The following is a 22,243-nucleotide window of genomic DNA, read 5'->3' as shown; positions in this document are numbered from 1 at the left end:
CACTGGGTGAGGGTCACATTCAGCAGAAGTTATTAAAATGGAACTAGATACAGATAAACTATATCAGTATTTACTGACATTTCCATTTATTTACTGCTCCTGCTGCTCCTGACACCTCTTAGCTTCAACCATCACATCAACATTTGGAGCAAATGACTGGGCAGAGGCCTGTCTCGGATAAAAACACGAGGACCACTTGTCATCACAGAAATTTACAGCACAGAGGAGGCCATTGAGCCCATCATGCATGTGCTGGCAGAAAATTAGTTATCCAGTCTAATCCCACTTTCCAGCTCTTGGTCTGTAGCCCTGGAGGTTACAGCACCTCCAACTGTATATTGGAGTGTTTCTTAAATGTGATGAGAGTTTCTGTCTCTACGACCCTTTCAGACAGTGAGTTCCAGATCCCCAACCACTCTCTGGGTGAAAACATTACTCAGCTCCCCTCTAATCCTCCATTAATTAGTTTAAATCTTTGCCCCCTGGTTACTGATCTCTCTGTTAATGAAATAGGTGCTGTCTGCTCTATCTGGGCCCCTCATAATTTTATACATCTCAATTAAATCTCCCCTCAGCCTCCTCTGTTCCACAGAAAACAATCCCAGTCTATCCGATCTTTCCTCACAGTTAAAATTCCCCAATCTGGGCAACATCCAGATAAATCTCTTCTCTACCCTCTCCAGTACAATCACATCCTTCCTGTAATGTGGTGACCTGAACTGTACTCAGTACTCTAGCTGTGGTCTAACTCGTGTTCTTTATAATTCTAGAATAACCGCTCTCTCACCTCCCATTAACTTCAATATAATGGAAACTGACAGTTGGAACCTGTCAACATTTGAAAGATATTTACAAATGATTCGAGGGTTTCTTACAGTTGGGATCTTTCTCTGTTCTGTCCACTCGAGGTGTTAGATAACAGACATTCTCCTGGGAATATCAAGCTGGAATATTGGGCCATGACGTGTTTCCTTGTTCATCTTGTTGACTCTAAGTACTGAATCTTGTGATTTCAGACACCAGATAATCAAACTCACAACAATAGATTGTCTTTTCCTGACTTTATTAACAGCACTGCAATCATACAGACAGAGTATAGTTCCCTGATCCGGGGAACAGGGGTAATGTTGGGGTAGACTCCTCGTTGTTCGAGTATGTCCAAGCTGTCAATGATTGCATCATTTTCTGTGGCTCCTCCCATGACTGAAGAGTCTGATGTGGGATTGCCATGGACGCCCACAGAACTGGCAGTTCATGTTGTTGTTGTTGGTGCCGGGGGAACTTCTGCAGCTGCTCCACCACTGGTCTTCCTCTGGGCACATCGGATGTTGTGAGTCTGCCGTAGTTGGTCCTTGAAACATGCTGAACCAAATTTCAGTGTCTGCCTCCACATGGGCCGATCGGCTGCAGTGTTTTCCCCAGAGAGGTGGTCTGCAATGCACAAGTTTGTAAGGCTCGTTTTTAAGGGTGTCCTTGTACCGTTTGTACTGACCACCTTGATGTTGTTTACCCTGAGGCAGTTCCCCATTGACGATCTGCTTGGGGATTCTGTCATCATCCATGTGGGGGATATGGCCTGGCCATCCAAGTGGAATTTTCTGGAGGGTGGTCTCTGTGCTGTTGAGCCCAGCACGATGGAGACCTCGTTGTTTTGTGATTTTGTCCTGCCATCGAATTCTCATGATGGACCTCAGGTGTCTTTGGTGGAAGCGTTCCAGAGCTTTGATGTGGCTCCGATAGCAGACCCAGGATTCTGCTCCATACAGCAGGGTGGTAAGGACAATGGCCTGGGAGAGTCTGAGTTTAGTCCTCAGGTTAATGCCATGCTGCTTCCAGACACAGACAGAAATAATACAGTGGATTCAGAGCTCGATTACATAGGATTACAGAGGATATAAGGCACAGTAACAGGCCATTCAGCCTAACCAGTCCATGCTGGTGTTTATGATCCACTCGAGCCTCCTCCCATCTTTCCTCATCTAAATCTATCACTGTAACCCTCTAGTCCCTTCTCCCTCTTGTGCTTATCTCGTTTCCCCTTAAATACATCCATACTATTCACTTCACCTACTCCCTGTGGTAGCGAGTTCCACATTCTCACCACTCTCTGGGTGAAGAAGTTTCTTCTGAATTCCCTGTTGGATTTCTTGGTGACTATCTTATATTGATGGTCTCCCTTCCCCACAAGAGGAAGCATTCTCTCTGTATCCTCTCTATCAAAACCTTTCATCATTTTAAAGGCCTCGATTAGGTCACCTCTCAGTCTCCTTTATCCAAGAGAGAAGAGACCCAGCCTGTCAATCCTTTCCTCATATGTAAACACACACATTTCTGGTATCATTCTTGTCAAACAGAGCATCCCTTTGGCTGTTCACAACAGGCAAAGTACTGACCATAATCAACCGGCCCATGCTTGCAAATCTCAGAACAAAGTGTCCAACATGATAAGTGACTCTGCAATTGGACAGCACTTACTAAGCAAATCTGATACCGTCATGCTCACGGTATAGCTCACTTACACATGCTAGAAACCCATGTATTCACACACAGGGTCCTGTCCTTTGCAAACAGAAAGAGCATGTCCACACATTGTGCTTTCTCAACAAAACAAAAGCTTAGGGACAGTCATTCCCTGGTTCATTTCCCATGACCAATCAGAGTCAACTTGACTGGTTTGAATTTAAACAAAAGCTTGGCAGTTAACTACTGCCTGGTGCATTTTCCATGGTAACACGTCTACCAATCAGAGTCCTCTTGCCAACCAATCAGCCCCTCTTCTCATGTAGTATAAATCATTGTTCCATTTACAATTGGTATTCTTACAAATCTGTCCTGATGAGTGGATGAAAAACTTCAACAGGATGTCTCTTTTTTCACAAATGTTCAGCAAAATTTCACCAATAATGATCCTGGGTGTGTTATGCTTCCCTGGATGCCAAGGCTAGGAGAGACATAATAACATTAGAAATAGGAACAGGAGTAGACCATTTGGCCCCTTGAGCCTGCTCCACTATTCAATAAGGTCATGGCTGATCTTGTGCTTCAATCCTGATAACCTTTGATTCCCTTACCTAACAAGAATCTATCTACCTCTGCCTTAAAAATATTCAGTGACCCCGCCTCCACCGCCTTCTGAGGCAGAGTTCCAAAGTTGCACAATGCTCTGAGAGAAAAAGTTCTCATTTCTGTCCTAAAAGGGCGACCCTGAATTTAAAACAGTGCCCCCTAGTTCTGGACTCACCCACAAGAGGAAACATCCTTTCGACGTCCACCTTGTCAAGGCTGTTCAAGATCTTAAACAAAAACAGAATTACCTGGAAAAACTCAGCAGGTCTGGCAGCATCGGCGGAGAAGAAATCAGTTAACGTTTCGAGCCTTCATGGCCCCATGAAGGCTCGAAACGTTAACTGATTTCTTCTCCGCTGATGCTGCCAGACCTGCTGAGTTTTTCCAGGTAATTCTGTTTTTGTTTTGGATTTCCAGCATCCGCAGTAGCTTTTAGTTTTTATATCTGTTCAAGATCTTGTTTACTTCAATAAAATCACCCCTCACTCTTCTAAACTCCAGTGAAAATAAGCCCAGTCTGTCCAACCTTTCATATGACAACCCACTCATTCCAGGTGTCAATCCAGTAAACCTCCTTTGAACTGCCTCCAATGCATTTATATCCTTCCTTAAATAAGGAGACCAAAACTGTATACAGTATTCGAGGTGCGATCTCACCAATGTCCTGTACAACTGAAGCGTGAAACCCTTACATTTATGTTCAATCCCTCTCGTAATAAAGGATCGCATTCCATTAGCCTTCTTAATTACTTGCTGTACATGCATACTAACTTTTTGTGACTCATGTACTAGAATACCTAGATCCCTCTGCACCTCAGAATTATGCAGCCATTCTCCATTTAAGTAATGCTCTGCTTTTTTGTTCTCCCTGCCAAAGTGAACTTCACATTTTCCCACATTAAATTCCATTTGCCAGATCTTTGTCCACTCACTCAACCTACCTATATCCATCTGCAACCTCCTCATGTCCTCTTCACAACATACTTTCCTACCTATCTTTTGCGTCCTTTGCAAGTTTAGCTACCATGTCTTCACTCCCCTCATCTAAGTCTTTGATGTAAATCGTAAAAAGTTGAGACACTCTGGGAGGTACAGGGAACTGGGACTTGTCCATGAGAGTAACTGAAGGTATGAGAACTGAAATAATCAGGAGTTAGAAAGGAGAAAAGGTTCAGTTCTGGATGTGATTCTCAGCATCAACAACTGAATCCAACTTTTCTGGTAACATGTGAACTCTCTTATGTTTCAGCAGGTCGGATGACCGAGTAAATCTCTTCTCACACATGGAGCAGGTGAATGGCCTCTCCCCAGTGTGAACACATTGGTGTCTCAGCAGGTTGGATGACTTAGCGAATCCCTTCTCACACACAGAACAGGAGAACGGCCTCAACCCCATATGAATGCGCTGGTGTCTCAGCAGGTGGGTTGAATCAGTAAATCCCTTCCTACACACAGAGCAGGTGAACGGCCTCTCCCTAGTGTGAATGCGCTGGTGTCTCACCAGATAAGATGAACAAGTGAATCCCTTCCCACACACGGTGCAGGTGAACGGCCTTTCTCCAGTGTGACTGCGCTGGTGTCTCACCAGATGGGATGAATGAGCGAATCTCTTCCCACACGTGGAACAGGTGAATGGCCTCACACCGGTGTGAACTCGCTCATGTATCTCAAGGAAGGACAAACGAGAGAAACTCTTGCCACACACGGAGCAGATGAACGGCCTCTCCCCAGTGTGAACCCGCTGATGTGTCCACAAGTTGGCTGATTGAGTGAATCTCTTCCCACACACGGAGCAGGTGAACGGTCTCTCTCCAGTATGAACTCGCTTGTGTATCAGAAGTTGGTTTGAACGAGTGAATCCCTTGCCACATATGGAGCAGGTGAATGGTCTCTCCCCAGTGTGAATCCGTTGGTGTATCAGAAGGCTGGATGACCGAATGAAACTCTTTCCACACACGGAGCAGATGAATGGTCTCTCCCCAGTGTGACCACGCTTGTGTGTCAGAAGGTGGAAAGAATGAGTGAATCTCTTTCCACACACAAAGCAGGGGAACGGCCTCTCCCCAGTGTGAATGCACTGGTGCCTCAGCAGATCAATGCTTCTTTTAAAGGTTTTCTCACATTCGGAGCATTTAAAAGGCCTCTCATCTGAGTGAACCAGTTGGTGCTTAGTGTAGCTTGAAAGCTGAGTGAATGCCTTCCCACACTGGGAGCAGCTGAATGGCCTGTCCTTGGTGTGAACTCGCTGGTGCTCAGTGAGATGCACTGACTCGCTGAACGACTCCCCACAGTGGGAGCAGCTGAACGGCCTCTCGTGTGTGTGAAGGAGCTGATGCTCTGCGAGGCGGGAGGACAGCCTGAACCTCTTCCCACAGTGGGAGCAGCTGAACGGTCTCTCATCAGTGTGAACTCGCTGCTGTTGGACCAGTTCCTCAGAGATTTTAATGCTTTTCCCAGAGTCACAACATTGAAGAGGCTTCTCATCAAAGTGATCAAGCTGGTGTGCCAGCAGGTTGGATGAACACATGAATTTCTTCCCACATGCAGAGCAAGTGAACAGCATCTCACTGTTGTGAGTTCGCTGTCGTGTCAGCATGTTTACCAGCTGTATTAATCCCTTCACACAGGAGGAGCAGGTGAACAGCCTCTCACCGGTTTCCAGCTGAGACGGTCGATTAAATCCCTTCAGATGTACAAATCTTCAGGTCCCAATGAACCAGTTGACTCTGTCAGACGTGAGGTTTGGTTTGATATTCCTGTCTGCAAATACTCCTCTTCTATTACCCTGTAAAATAAGTTTACAAAGAATTACACAGAGTATACATTACACAAACAGGCCATTCGGTTTATCTAGTCTGTACTGGAGTTTCTACTCCACATGAATTTCCTTCCATTCTGCCAACCTAATCTCAGCCGTTCAGTTGATCTTTCTAATCCCTTTTCTCTCATGTTCTCATCCAGTTTCTTTTTGAAAGAGGCTCAGGTATTTTTCTCAGCCACTTACTGTAGTAGTGAGTTCCACATTTTAATTACTGCCTCAGGAAATAAGCATCTCCAGTTTTCCTGTTGGATTTATTTGTAACTATTGTGTACAGAAGACCTCCAGCATTGGACAGACCAAAAGTGGAAACATACTGTCTGCATCGACCTGCCCATCCTAATGAGGATTTTAAAGACCTAGATAAAAGCAAAATACTGCGGATGCTGGAAATCTGAAACAAAAACAAAAATTGCAGGAAAAACTCAGCAGGTCTGACAGCAACTGTGGAGAGAAAGACAGAGTTAACGTTTCGAGTCCGTATGACTCTTGAGTTCTGAAGAAGTCATATGGACTCGAAACATTAACTCTGTCTTTCTGTCCGTTGATGCTGTCAGACCTGCTGAGTTTTTCCAGCAATTTTTGTTTTTATTTTAAAGACCTATGTCAGACGAGACAAATATTTCTCTTGGTTTGAGTCTGCTGTGTGTAAATCCTCCCCTGCTAACCCCCTGTAAAAGGAGTTTCCAAAATCCATCCCTGTCAGTCCAGGAAATTCACAATATTCTCTCCTCCTGCTGACAGGGACAGGGGTGTCCGCGCATGCGCCCTGCTGCACATTACCCTGTAAAGATGGCGGCCGTTAACTCCGCCATTTTACTGAGAACCGCGGCCCGCAGCTGCCCACACGACCGTTCGCTGCGACCGCGGGACCACTGCAATTTATTCGGGTGTCGAAGCTGCCAGTGGATCTGTATAAAATCTCACTGCCCACTCCACCGCCTCCAATCCTCCCCATCTACCGGCTTCAGTTACTCGCCTACACTCGAAGATTGTCATCTCCTTCGACCAGCTCTTGCTGCAGGAAGCAACTGCGCATGCCCCCCTAAAAGCACCCACAATGCTCGACTCACACCCCGTATTGCGCCTGCGCAAGGTCTTCCTGCAGCGAGGATAGGGCACATTCTGCACCGCTGCAAATGCTGGGTAAAGCCCCGGCCATTGAGCAGCGATATTGTTAATAGAAAATCGTGTTTTGTGATCGAATGGAATCATAGGGTCAAGATATGACATTATCACATCAATTGAAACAGCAGCAAAAGTGCACGGGTCCTCCACCATAGTTCTGTCCTGGGTGTAATTAATAGAAATTAACACTTCAACAATTAAATTCAAACTCACTGGAGTCTCAGAACGTGGGGGAAAGAAATTATTTTTTCCCCAAGGCTCAGAACACTTAAGATGTCTCTTTCCAGAAAGAAAGCGCTGATTTGTGAATCAAATCCTTTGAACTTTCTAAATTGGTGAGAAAACTAAGAAAATTCTTTCTCACTATGAAATATCTGAAAGGTCTCTCTGCAGTCTGACTGCTATTGTGTCAGTAAATGGGATGACCGACTGAATCCCCTTCCGCTTCCAGATGGTGATGATCTTTTCATGCTGTGATTTTACTCATCAGTTTCCAGCTCAGACAGGGATCTCAAACCCTTCTTGCAATGAGCTCCACCTTCTCAGCACTCTCCAGTTCAGGAAAAGAAAAATACTGCGGATACTGTAAATCTGAATGAAAAACAGAAAGTGCTGGAATTTTCAGCAGATCTGATTGCGTCTGTGGAGAAAGAAACAAGGTTTACATTTATTTCAGTCTGTGTTCTTTCATCAGAACCACACTGTTTCTGTGCATCACTCTGATTTTCCGTCGACTGAAGCAGCCACTGAAAACTGCCCTCGACTTCACTGGAAGTACAAGGGACAAGTTTGTAGGTGTGGTCTAATGTACAATGCATGTTGGTATTTCAAAAGAGAGCCTATGTACCAATAGATATTTATATTAATTAACCAAACTTCTTAACCTTGAAGTCTGCTTAAAAAATTTACCTTTTTAACAAAGTCAGGACAATACAGCTCATACACATTCTGTCTCCAGATTTCTAGCCAAATGAGTTCACCTGCCATTTTATAGCTTTCTCTCTCTCTCCCTCTTCTATGCAGACCATGTTAAAGAAACATGTGTCACCCTTTGAACTGCCATTTCTTGAGGTGTTGTGGCAATTTCAAAAGCCTAGAATGTTAATAACCTTATCCTTACAACCTTAATCTTCCCTAAACTAAAGATTATCTTTAAATATTAATATGAACCATGAACAAGATGGTTATGAAAATATGTGTTTCATTGTTTCAACACTTCAAAATGATGATTGTTTTCCAATGTAACTGCCTATGTTTATCCAATGAAATGTTTGTAAAAGATAATGGTGGAGAAAGATTGAGAGTTTTTAATGAAGTGAAGTGGGTCAACAGAGAACAACACATTTCCAATCAGCAGAAATAGATGACAGATACATAACGTCCTTCCACCTGCCGTTTCATCACGAGTTCTATTATCATCGCTTTTGCCTTGCATCCTCATCCGCTTTGTTATTTAATCTCTCTCAATCACAAACTTCTCTTCTTTATTTCCCCATCCCCTACTTTCCGTGTCTGTGAACTTGTCCTGATGGAAGTTCAGTGTCTTGGACCATTAACTGTTTCTCTCTCCACAGACTCGGTCTGACCTGCTCAGTATTCCCAGCATTTCCTTTTTGTGAATTAGACTGAGAGATGTATGGTCAGTTTCCCTTGGTTAGGGATATTTGACACTAATTTCCATAGTGCAGTGATCATAATATTTGATTTACAAGTGAAATTCCTGGTTTCATCCGACGTGGAAATGTTGTGTTTCAATTGCAAAGGGCAGGTGATCAAGTCACTGGACTAATAACCCAGACGCGCGGACACAGGTTCAAATCCCACCATGCCAGTGGGAGAAATTTAATCAATAAGTCTGAATTTCAAAACTAGCCTCTGTAAGTGACCATGAAACTATCATCGATTGTCATGAAAATCCACCTGGTTCTCTAATTTCCTTCAAGGGGTGAAATCTGCTGTCTTTACCTGGTCTGACCTTCTTGTGACTCCCGGCGCACGATGATGTGGCTGACTTTTTACTGCTTTTTAAAATGGCCGATGAAGCCACAAAGTTCAATGGAAATTAGGTTTTGGTCATAAATGCTAGTCTTGACAGTGACCCTACATCCCATCAAACAATAGTTTAAAAAGTGCATTTTGCTCCATTTGTTTTCGAACATGGTGACAGTAACTGTTGTCTCATTCCTTAATAGCTCCTTCTTTAACTTCTTTAAACTGGTCACATTAAGTGAGAGAAAACTGTTCCACAGTGACCCAAAAATAAAACACTGCAGATGCTGCAAATCTGAATTTAAAAGAGATACAGTTGGAAACACTCAGCAGGCCAAATAGCCTCTATGCAGAGGGCAGCAGAACCAATGTTTAAGGTGAGTGAACCTTTTTCAAACTTGAAGAATTTAGAGATGTAATTGTTCACAAACAAGTACAGAGTTAGGGAAAAGAGAGGGGAAGAGAAGGAAAGAACATTGTTAATGGACAGCAGGAGTGATTAAATGACAAAGGAGAGGATAATGTCAGACAAAATTGTGTGATAATGAGACAATAAACTAATATGACAAGTGAACAAATAAAATTCAGATCCAGAGGGAGTATGAATAGCATCAGCAGAATCATTACCAGCACCTGCAGTCTGAAATAATGGGAGTAGTGATTATGATCAGTGCAGGAGGCTGAGGACAGAGAGGTCAGACCAGGAATGGGGTGGAGAATTAAAATAGCAAATGACTACATGCTCAGGAATACATTTGAAGATTGATTGGTGATGTTCCACAAAGCAGTTACCCAATCTTGATTTAGTCACCTCAGTATGGAGGGGATCACATTATGAGCAGTGAATACATTATCTTAACTTGGAAGAAGTACAAGTAAATTGCTGTATAACCCAGAAAGTGTATTGGAACGTGGGAACGGAGGTGAAAAAGTGGTTGTTACATCTGCTGTGCTTGTATCAAATGTACTGGAATAATGCCAGAACTGCCAGGTTATACCTATCAAGAAAGATTGAACAAGCTGGAGATGTTTTCTCTGGCAAAGAGAGTGACAGATGACCTGATCGAGTTTTTAAGATTATAAATGGGGTTGACAGGGTAGGCAAGTTGAAGATGGTTCCAGTTTCAGATGGATGAGAATAAATATAAGTTTATTACCAACAAATCTAATGTGCAATTCGGGATAAACTCCTTTAACAGGAGATAAAATCAGAAACTGCTTGAAATCCTCACCTAAAGTGCTGTAAGCTGCAGGGCTATGGGCCGGGTGCAGGATGGTGGGATTAGAAAGGGCACCTGGGTGTCCTAGAGCTGGCATGGACAAGATGGGCCGAATGGCCTCCTTCTGTGCTGTAACTTTTCTATGCTTCTATGTCTGGCGGCGTCTGTGGATTCGGAAACATAGTTAACATTTCAGCTTTGTGCACTGACACAGTATATTTCTAATGAAAGGTTGCAGACCTGAAATGTAAATTATATTTCCCCTCTGTGGATGCTCCCAGTTCTGCAGAAAATTCCAGAATTTTCTGTTTTTATTTCAGATTTACAGCACTTGAAGTTTTTTTTTAACCAGGAGAATGTTGAGAATCTGGAATTCGTCACCGGAAGGGTTTGAGATCCCTGTCTGAGCTGGAAACTCACAGGTAAATTCACACCCATGAATAGATCGTTCATCAGCTGAATGTGGAAATGGATTCACTCAGTTATCCCATTTACTGACACAGCAGGACAGTCACACCGGAGAGTGACCACGTAGATACTACACACGTGTTTCTTTTTATTTATTTGTGGGATGTGAGTGTCGCTGGCTAGGCCAGCATTTATTGCCCATCCCTAATTGCCCTTGTTCAGAGGGCATTTTTAAAAGAGTCAACCACATTGCTGTGGGTCTGGAATCACATGTCGGCCAGTCCAAGTGAGACAATAGATTCCCTTCCCTAAATGACACTTGTGAACCAGATGCATTTTTACAAAAATCGACAATGGTTTCATGGTCATCATTCGAGTTTTAATTCCAGGGATTTATTCACTTTGCTCACGTATTCACACCTCAGCTTCATAAATTCAAATGATTTTATCCACAATAGGTACAGTCTTACAGGGAAGGCATGGTTTAAATGTTCCATGTATGGGCAAAAAAAATCACTTGTTCACCCCAGCTGCTGAGACTCCAGTGAGTTCACACTTAACTGTAGTGGTTTGTTCTGCTGTGAATTACGCCCAGGACAGAATTATGGTGGGGCGCCACTTTGTTTGCTGTATCAATTAATTTAATAATTTTATATCTTGGCTCTATGGCTGCATCGTCATCAGATCACAAATCATAACGTTCTATTGAACAATGTCATTCTTCAATGGCGCGGCTTTTACCCAGCATTCTCGACGATACAGAATGTGCCCTATAATCAATATAGGGAACCCTGGCGCAGGCGCAGTGGTGGATTGTGACCGGAGCATGCGCACCGCAGATTTGAACTGGCGCATGTGCAGTTTGGGTGCTGGAAACGCAGTTAAGTGCTCATCTCGACTCTGAAATCAGTGAATTACGGCTGATTATACGGGCGTAACGGAGGCGACGGAATGGGCGGAGAGGCCTCATAAACACCCAGTGGAGGCCTCGGACTAAGATTAAGAATCTACCAGTCCCGCATTTAGTCCAAGCGGGGCAACAGCCGCGGAACTGAACCTGTTAACGGCCGCCATCTTTACCGGTGTCGATGAGCAGCGGTGCGCATGCGCGGTTGTCCCTGTCAGCAGAAGGAGAGAATATTGTGCATTTCTATCCTCGACTGACAAGGATGGGTTTTGGAAACTCCTTTTACAGGGGGTTAGAAGGGATGGATTTACTTTTAGGTGGTGGAGATTGAGGGTTTGGGAGGTTTTGTCAAAGTCCTGGTCGTGTTGAAGGCACATCAAAACTCGCTCCTTCTCGCCCTGTTTCTCTCTCCCTCCTCCCATCGAGGTCAGAGTCTTTAGGTCCAGACTATCTGGCAGGTTCGCTTCCCTGAAGGACATTAGTGAACCAGGTGGGTTTTTACAAGAATCAGACAGCTTTTTCCTCATGCTGTCCCCACAAATTACTAGATACGTTCAGCTTAATTTCACAACCTGTGTTTTGTTTCTGTGAGTTGTCTCTCACTCCCTTTTTTCTGTTTGAAATCAATTTCTCAGGATATTAGGAGGCGAGGATTTGCATCCGAAAAACCCCAACTAAATATCACATCAGGATATGACGCAGTCGCCCAATTTATCATAACCTGAATATCACCATTTGAACATGGAAGGAGAAAGCACCGTCCACAGTGAAGAGAAACCGTACACGTGTTCTGTGTGTGGACGAGGCTTCAACCAATCATCTAATCTGTCGGAACATAAATGCAGTCACAATGGGGAGAAACCATGGAAATGTGGGACTGTGGGAAGGGATTCAATTATCCAGTTGAACTGGAAACTCATCATCGCATTCACACTGGGGAGAGACCATTCATCTGCTCTAAATGTGGGAAGGGATTCACTCTGTCATGCAACCTGTTGGCTCACCAGCGAGTTCACACTGACGAGAGACCTTTTAAATGCCCAGACTGCGGGAAGTGCTATAAAAGTTCAGGGGAACTGATGCGCCATCAACGTGTTCACACTGATGAGAGACCGTTCAGGTGATCTCACTGCGGGACTGGGTTCAGGCAATTATCTGTGCACGAACAAGTTCACACTGGAGAGAGTCCGTTCACCTGCACGGAATGTGGAAAGGGATTTACTCGGTCATCACGCCTGCTGACACACCAGCGAGTTCACACTGGGGAGAGACCATTCTCCTGCCCCGAGTGTGGGAAGGGATTCACTCAGTCAACTGACCTGCTGGAGTACCAGCGAGTTCATACTGGGGAGAGACCGTTCACCTGCTCTGACTGTGGGAAGAGATTCACTCAGTCGTCAACCTTGCTGACATACCAGTGAGTTCACACTGGGGAGAAGCCATTCACCTGCTCCGTGTGTAAGAAGGGGTTTTCTCACTCAGCCACCCTGCTGAGACACCAGCGAGTTCACGAGTAATTAATCTGATTGGATTCTGCTGTTAATCCATTTGTCCATTTGGGTCTGTTTCTGATGTTCATAAAGTCCACCCAGTTACAGTGATTAATATTCTGGACAAAAGTGAAATCAGCTTTGTGTTAAACACACAGTGTGTTGGATCTTTTAACATTTCGAACTTAAGTTAGTTTCTTTTGAAGGACTCTCCTTCCCCCCTGTCTGCCCCATCCTCATGTCCAAAATGAAGGAGGAGCCTTGAGTTCTTTGAGGATATAATAAGCAGGGTGGATAAAGGGGAACCAGTAGATGTAGTGTGTTTGGATTTCCAAAAGACCTTCAGTGAACTCTCACATTAAAGGTTACTGCACAAGATAAGAGCTCATGATGTTGGGGGTGATATATTAGCATGGATAGAGGATTGGCTAACTAACAGGAAAGAGTGAGTTGGGATAAATGGGTCATTTTGAGGTTAGCAAACTGTAACTAGTGGAGTGCCACAGGGATCAGTGTTGGGGCCTCAACTATTTCTGATCTATATGAATGACTTGGATGAAGGGACCATTTGTATTGTAGCTAAATTTGCTAATGATGTAAAGATAGGTAGGAAAGCAAGTTGTGAGGAGGATACAAAGAGTCTCCAAACAGATATAGATAAGTTAAGTGAGTAGATAGATGGTGTATAATGTGGTAAAATGTGAGGATGTCCACTTTGGCAGGAAGAATAGAAAAGCAGAATATTATTGAAATAGTGAGAGAGAGACTGCAGAATGCTGCAGCACAGAGGAATCTGGGTGTCCTTGTACATGAATCACATAAAGTTAGCATTCATGTACAGGAAGTGATTAGGAAGGCAAATGGAGTGTTGGCCATTATTGCAATGGGGATGGAGTATAAAAGTAGGAGAATCTTGCTGCAATTGTACAGGGCATTGGTGAGACTGCATCTAGAGTACTGTGTACAATTTTGGTCTCCTGACTTAAGGAGAGATATGCTTGCATCAGAAACAGTTCAGAGAATGTTTACTAGGCTGATTCCCGGGATGAAGGGGTTGTCTTATGAAGAAAGATTGGGCCTGTATCCATTGGAGTTTAGAAGAATGAGAGGTGATCTTACTGAAACATACAAGATTCTGAGGGGATTTGCAGGGTAGATGCTGAGAATCTGTTTCCTCTCATGGGGAATTGATAAGTAAGGGACACTGTTTAAAAATAAGGGGTCTCCCATTTAAGACGGTGATGAAGAGGAATATTTTTCTCTCAGAGGGGCATTAGTCTCTAGAATTCTCTTTCACAGAGAGTGTGGAGGCTGAGTCATTGAATATTTCAAGGTTGAGTTCGACAGATTTTTGACCTATAGGGGAATCAAAGGTTAATGGGATTGGGGACAGACTGGAAAGTGGAGTTAAGACCACAATCAGATCAGCCATGGTGCAGCCTCGATGGGCTGAATGGCCTATCTCTTATGGTCTTGCCTACCTGACCAGTACATTCTTATCTCCCTGCAGTCTCCAGCTTTCTATCTCACTACCAAGCACGCATCCATTTGTTTTTTGTATCATGCGCAAACTTCTTATTCATGTCCCTACATTTAAGTCTGAATCAGTGATCTAAAGCAGGAATGAAGGACCCAGTACTGAGCCCTGTGAAACCCCACTGGAAACAGCCTTCCAGTCACAAAAAAAAACACCCATCAACCATCATTCATCACTTCCTACCATTGAGTCAACTTTGCATCCAACTTGTACCTTGCCCTGGGGTCCCATGAGGTTTTATTTTTCTGCCCAGTCTGCCACGTGGGACCTTGTAGATGTGGACAGAATGTTTCCATTTGTGGGAGAATCCAAAACTAGGGGCCAGAAATACAAAATAGTTACTGATAAATCCGGTAGGGAAATAAGGAGATATGTGTTTACTCAGAGAGCGGTTACTCAGGAAGTGGTTGTGGCAAAAAGCTGAGATAATTTCAAAAGGAAACTAGACGAGAGAAAATGGAATAAAAAGATAAACTGAAAGACTGAGCTGAGGTAGATGGAATGGAAGGTGAAGCTTGTGGAGTGTAAAGACCAGCAGTGACTAGTTGGGAAGAATGGCCTGTGTCTATTCTGTACCTTCTGTGTAATTCTGTGTAAACTCTTTTTACAAGGTATTAGGAGGAGAGGATTTACAGCTGTGAAACTAAAACCAATTATCAAGATCTGACAGAGCTACTCAATTCATCAGGGCCTGAATATCATCAGCCTTTGAACATGGAAGGAGAAATGTTTGTCCATGGGAAGAGATTTCAAACATCAGTGTGACCGGAAAAGCACCGAGACACACACACCTGAGTGCGAGTGTTCCAGTGTTCCGGTACACAGCCTGAAAAGAATCACACCACTCACAGCGAGGAGAAAATGTACATGTGTTGTGTGTGTGGACGAAGCTTCAACTGATCCTCCAAGTTGGAGAGGCAGAGGACCATGGAGAAACCATGGAAATGTGGGGACTGTGGGAAGGGATTCAAATGCCAATTGCAGTTGGAAATCCATCGACACACTCATACTGGGGAGAAACCATTCCCCTGCTTCTTGTGTGGCAAGGGATTCATTAATTCATCTGACCTTCGGATACACCAGCGAGCTCACACTGGAGAGAGGCCATTCATCTGCTCTACCTGTGGGAGGAATTCACTCAGTCAGCCCACCTGCTGGCCCACCAGGGAGTTCACACTGTGGGGGGAAGCCACTCACCTGCTGTACCTGTGGGAGGAAGTCACTCAGTCAGCCCACCTCACTTTCACCAACTGGTTCACACAGATAAGAGACCTTTCAAATGTCCTGACTGTGAGAAGGGCTTTAAAAGGAGGTACCAGTTGCTGACACACCAACTGCTGGGAGAGGCAGTTCACCTGCTCCGAGTGTGAGAAGGGATTCATTCATCCGACTTTCTGATACACCGGCGATTTCTCACGGGGAGAGGCCATTCGCCTGCTCTGTGTGAGGGAAGAAATTCTCACGATTATCCTGCCTCACTGCACACCAACCGGATCACACTGATCAGAGGTCTTTTAAATGTTCTGACTGTGAGAGGAGCTTTAAAAGCAGGCGTGAATTGCTAGCACACCAACGTACACACACGGGAGAGGCCGTTCACCTGCTCTGAATGTGGGAAGGGATTCGTCCATTTATCCAACCTCCTGAGACACCAGCAAGTTCACACTGAGGAGAGGTTGTTTACTTGCTCAGGGTGTGGGAAAGGATTCACTCAGTCATCCCACCTGGTGAGACACCAGCGAGTTCACAAGTGATTACAGGGGTTAGATTCTGCTGTTATTGCTGTTGTTAATCACACCTAGGACTGAACCATGTTAATTCTGAGAGTTGGTGTTTCTTTCTTCTGATGTTAAGAATTGAACTGAAGTTTAATATTCTGGTTATATATCAAATAAATCAGCTTTGTTTTAAACATATTGTTGTAGATTTTTGTCTTTCCCACCTGAGTGTTTAACATCACCTGGCTGGAGCTAAGAAAAGACAATCTGGGGGAGGATCATACGGCAGGAACAGAACTTCAGCCTGGACACAGTCCAGGAGCACGATGACCATCCACATCTTGTCCCTGTTGATAAAATCAAAGACAGCATTTATTCTCCATCTCATTATCTGACCTTTTCATTTTGCACAGTTTACACTGATCTCCATGGTAACACAGATATTGTATTTCCTTCCCTCGTTTCCAATTTGCTAATATAAGATTTATTTAATGGATTTTCCAAGGTAACCACGCCCCCCCCGGCCCACCTTCCCACCACCCCCCCACCCGCCAACCCCCCAGCCCAACCCTGTTTAACAATGTTTTTAACATTACTTCATCTCTCATTGAACAGTTAATGTAACGGGTGGGTTGGTTCTCCCTGGAGGTGTTGAGATGGGCAGCACCATCTTCTCCACTGCCTGTAGCAGGGAAGATGTTGAAGTTTGTTGGAGGTTCTGGAAAAACTGGTCCTGAGCCTGTCGAGTAGCCATGGGGAGTGCGACCCTGGGGAGGATTCACAATTTGGATTGGCCGACTTGTCATGAGCTGGATGAGACTGTGACCGGGGGAGTGAACAGGAGTGGAGTGAATGGTCATTAGGACACCAGGCAAGGCAGTGACCCAGTCATTGGCCTCGACCAGATCATCAGCTCCCCTCATGACAGCTTTATTCAGTGTCTTTTCTCCCGAGTGATTAAAGCTCCCGACCATCCCACTGGACTCTGGGTGGTAGGGGATGTGGAAATGTTGTTCCACACCCACAAGATGACCCAGCTGCTGCATTACTACTGCTGTGAAACGGGAACCATTATTACTCCTATCCTTTTCCTAAGGCCACATCTGGTAAAGATGTGTTCCCACAAGGTAAAACCTTGTGTTGTGACTGCATCATTTTTACAGACAGGGAAAGCTTCAATCCACCAGGTAAACATATCTATAAACTACCAGGATATACTGGTCCCCTCCCTTACTGTGGGCCATGGGCCTGCCTATGTTTCCCAGCGACATAATTCAGATGGGTTGTGCCCATTGGGACCTTACATTTCGCAGGGCTGGATTAATTTGGATACAGATGAGACACAGGTTCAGGTGATAATGGACATCCTGGTGCATCCTCAGCCACCAAGAGTAATTATGTAACATATTGAGGACTTGAAACAGAGAAACACTCCCCTAATTTGATTCATAAACAAAATTCATTCTTTTCTAAACCATCAAGGTGTGATCTAAATCAAAATTAGAGCCATCCTTGTGATAGCAAACCTCATTGTGGAGGATGAGTGAATCCTTACTTGCTGTGAGAGATGAGGGAAAGTCTTTGCTATGGTGTACATCCTCTTTGACCACAGTCACATCAGGGTCAGGGTCCTGACAAGTTTTTAAACCAGGTTTAACTGGAGACTGTCGTACCAGTGCCAATGATTGTGTTTTGAGTGGATCCCAAGGAAACGCCTCTGGAGCAGCTTTCCTGGTGAGTTAGTCGTCCTGGTTATTACCACCACCCTCTTCACTAACTCCTGCTGCTGAAGTACATTCACCTTACAAATGGCAACTTGTCCCAGTCACTTACCAGCAAGATCCCAAATCATTCGAAGTTTGGAGTGGTGGGTGAGCGATTTCCTTTCTGTTGTGGAGAAGCTGTGTTTTTTTTTTGCTAGAGACGTAGGTTTTTTCCGAGGGAGTTACAACCAAAGGATATTTTCAGAATAGTTGGAGATTCCATCAGTAACAGATTGAAGGGCTGTGATCACAATAACCTCGGACTTCTGGGCTAAATATTGCGGTGGGTATTTAATAAAGGTACTATGGCTGTCAAGAAGCAAAGCCACAACACGAGTCTGATACAGTCCTTATTTATAAAACCGAGGCCCATCCACATAAACTCCACTGGAGTTTAACAGTAGTGTGGCCTTAACACGTCCATTGGACACTGCCTCTTTCATGTGACAACTATGTGGGGTTCTTTCATACTGCAACATCCGAGCCAATTGGTATTTGTGAGATTACAGGATATTAATACCTTTGCTTTGTAACTCCATAATTCATTAACTCTGTCATTCCAGGAATATTTTCTTAATTTAGCCCTTTCTTAGTAATGTCACTGGTATATGGGGCATGTAGAATTATTCAATTAAACTCTACCAGTACTCTGTGTGCTTAACTATTATTTGAAAGCAATATACCTGTGGATGCTGGAGATCTGAAATAAAAACAGAAGGTTCTGGAAAAACTCAACAGGTCTGGCAGCATCTGTGGAGAGAGAAACAGAGTTAATGTTTCGGGTGAAATATGAGTCTTCTTTGGAACTGAAGAGAGGTAGAAATGGGGTGGGTTTTATGCTGTTCAAAAAATTGTGTCAGGTCGAACAAAAGAGAAGGTCAGGGATAGGTTAGAGGGAGGGAGAGATTAAATAACAAAGATGTAATTGAATGAAAGGTAAAGGGAGTGGTAATGGTTGTGATAAACAAACAAAGCACAGTAAGTTTTAATGTTGGAATAAAGGATGAAAATCTGTCCATTTCATTTCTGAAGGAGAGTCGTATTAGACTCAGAATGTTAACTCTGTTTCTCTCTCTAATGATGCTGCCAAACCTGTTGAGTTTTTCCAGAACTTTCGGTTTTTATTTCAGTGAATCCTTTATACTTGTTAAATAAACAGATCTTTCCACAGGGGTGGGTGTGTCTAAGAAGCATCCAACTGGAAAGCCTTTTCCATTCACCACTTGCATTACTACAGTAGATATACATTGTTCTGACCCTGCCAGCAGGGCTGTGGAATTAATTGGATGGATCTTCAAAAAAGCACAGGTGTGATAAGCTGAATTAAATTCTATCTGTGATGTATCATTCCATAAAAGAATGAACATTCATTATCAGAGGTCGAAACGGAAGGAGGGAGGAACCAGTGACTTTGAGATTTAACCCAGCCAGGGTCAGCACCTAGAGGGGAGGAGGAAGATGGGCACCAGTGAAAAAGCTTTAAAAGCTCAGCGTATTCTCACAGGATAGCAGAAATTTAAATCACTTTGAGAAATAGAACATAGCGACGTACAGAATTTATATGTGTTTTTAAATTAATTTATTTCAGTTGGGTAACAAAATTGTTTTATATTCTGTATTTCGAGTGTCATTGGCGCTGCTGATACCCAACATTCCCTGCGGGTGTGAATGTGCTCTATACACGCCACAGGAGCCCAGTGCGCAGGCGCCGTGCTGACCTATCTGGAGCATGCGCAGTGCCACTTTGATCGGAGCCCAGCGAGTGCGGGAGAGGCTTTTGGAAATGGGTGAGAGCGGGCGGGGCTGAGGGAGGAATGAAGCCGGGGAGGGGAGTGGAGTGAGGGGAGGCTTCATAAACACCCGATGTAGGCCTTACGGGCAGAATCAGGGCCTGCAGGTCCCGTGTTTACAGCCCTGGGGCTTTTTTCCTGGGAACAGGTCCAGGTGAACCATTATTAGAGGCTCAGGAAGTTACACAATAGCAGAGGTGATTGGGGAGGGTGGCGGGGAGAAGAGCGCATGCGCGGCCATATCGGTGACGTAACGTAATGGGCGAGGCTTCAGGGTCCCGGTGACCAAGAGAGAAAAACATTGAGATAAAAACAAAAAACTGCAGATACATGTCTGTCCTTAGCTTGCTGCATTGTTCCGCAAACTGGAGGAACAGCACCTCATCTTCCGACTAGGCACTTCACAGCCTTCCGGACTGAATATTGAGTTCAACAATTTTAGATCTTGAACTCCCTCCTCCATACCCACCCCCTTTCCGTTTCTTCCCCCTCTTTTTTTCCAATAATTTATATAGATTTTTCTTTTCCCACCTATTTCCATTATTTTTAAATGTATTTGCACCCATCGTTTATCTATATCTTTTATGCCCTTTTAGTCTTATTTCACCCCACCCCCACTAGAGCTATCTGTACCTTGCTTGTCCTGTTCTCCACTCTTAATTAGCACATTCTTTTAGATAATATCACCACCAACACCTCTTTGTTCTTTTGTCTGTGACATCTTTTAGTTATCTCCTCTTGTCACTGCTTGCTTGTCCCAACAACACCCCCTTCTCCCCCCGCTACCCTTAAACCAGCTTATGTTTCACCTCTTTCCTATTTTTACTTAGTTCTGTTGAAGGGTCATGAGGACTCGAAACGTCAACTGTGCTCTTCTCCGCCGATGCTGCCAGACCTGCTGAGTTTTGCCAGGTATTTCTGTTTCTGACTTGCTCAGATCCTGATGGGATCTTTGGTTTGAATTTCCTGGTTCCAAATCCCATCAGCCCTGTCGCCGCGCATGCGCCCGGCTGCACACCCTCCCTTCTCAAGATGGCGGTGCGGTCGGTACCCTCGGGCCTGTCATCAGAAACACCTCAACTGCTGTTCCGCTTGTTGAAAACACGGGATATGGGAGCCTACATGAGGTGTTTCTGAAGCCTCCAAGTCCACCCGCCGCCTCTATTCCTCTCCTGCCTCAAGTCATCTCTCCCTCACGGATCCTGCCTCAAGTCATCTCTCCCCCACGGATTCAACAGGACATCGTCCAGCACCCGCACTGCGCATGCTCCAATCTCTGCCCCACAACACGCATGCGCCGGGGAGGCGGTTAGGGCCCCGCCCCTCATTCACTCCGATTGGTTGGAGGACCACCAGCCCCAACTCCAACTCGTCCTCCAGTCCCACCCCCTCTCTTCCTATTGGTCCGGAATCACCATCCGCCGCTTCCGGCTTCTCTGCGGCACCAAACTGAACCAGAGGCCCAATTGGCAAAAGGTGGTTATTTGCGTTCATTTAACATCACTGCTAAAGTCAATGAAGGTAATTTGTTGTTTTGAGGCAAAGTATTTGGTGGAATCAGAGTGAAGGAGTGGGATTGATCCACAGCCTGAGTCACCAGTTTGAGGACAGGAGGAGAGAGAATCTGGAGAGGAGAAAAGAATAAGTTGGAGACTGGACACTGAGTCTGGAACAATGAGCAGAGAGGGAGAGGAGTGTGTGGGACAGAGATTTATAGATTTGGAGGAATGAGAGGGAAAAATGTTCCATAGAAACTAGAATTCTCTGTTCTGAATTTATATATTTAATACCACATGGACTGCAGCGGCTGAAGAAGGCAGCTCACCACCATCTTCTCAAGAGCAACTAGGGATGGGCAATAAATGCTGGCCCAGCCAGCGAAGCCCACTTCCCATGAATGAATAAAAGAAAATATCCTGTATTTACAGTGATAACTTCTGTAAACTCATTTTACAGGTTAGAAGGGGAGGATCTCACTGTCACTTGATTCAGCAGAACCAGAATATCACTGGCCTTTGAATGAGGAAGAGTAAACGTTTGTCTATTCTGTCTGTGGAAAAAGATTTCAAACATCACTGTGACTGATAAAGCACCAAGACATTCACACACCCGAATGAGAGTGTTTCAGTGCACTGACTGTGGAAAGAGTTTTAATCAGTTACACAGACTGAATAAAAATCACACCATTCACAGCAGGGAAAAATCATCCGGGTGGTCTGCTTGTGAACAAGGCTTCAACTGATTGTCCAGCCTGGAGAGACACAAGCACATCAGGTCCTCTGAGAAACCGTGGAAATGTGGGGACTGTGGGAAGGGATTGATTTCCCCATCATAGCTAGAAACTCATCGATGCTCTGCCTCTTTCTGACATTTTTAAACATCAATGTGAATGGAAAAACACAGAGACAC

The 22,243-nt window shown here is 44.5% G+C and overlaps 1 protein-coding gene across 1 annotated transcript; it reads right to left on the bottom strand.

Moving 5' to 3' along the window:
- Positions 1–3,644: 3,644 nt before the first annotated feature.
- On the bottom strand, positions 3,645–14,888 carry LOC144675639 (uncharacterized). Its single transcript, XM_078536280.1, has 2 exons — positions 14,747–14,888; positions 3,645–5,851 (listed from the first exon to the last, which is right to left on the bottom strand). The coding sequence occupies exon 2, from the start codon at positions 5,660–5,662 to the stop codon at positions 4,238–4,240; it is 1,425 nt and encodes a 474-aa protein (XP_078392406.1). The 5' UTR covers positions 5,663–5,851; positions 14,747–14,888; the 3' UTR covers positions 3,645–4,237.
- Between the last annotated feature and the right edge of the window lie 7,355 nt (positions 14,889–22,243).

The sequence above is a fragment of the Cetorhinus maximus genome, unplaced genomic scaffold, assembly GCF_964194155.1.
Source record: "Cetorhinus maximus unplaced genomic scaffold, sCetMax3.hap1.1 HAP1_SCAFFOLD_1067, whole genome shotgun sequence".
NCBI classification, from domain to species: Eukaryota; Metazoa; Chordata; class Chondrichthyes; order Lamniformes; family Cetorhinidae; genus Cetorhinus; species Cetorhinus maximus.
The sequence above is the reverse complement of the archived record's forward strand: the minus strand, read 5'-3'. Positions and strand labels throughout refer to the sequence as shown.

Excerpts from the sequence above, each read along its gene's own strand:
- LOC144675639 (XM_078536280.1), bottom strand. The coding sequence starts at position 5,662 with ATGCTGACACGACAGCGAACTCACAACAGTGAGATGCTGTTCACTTGC.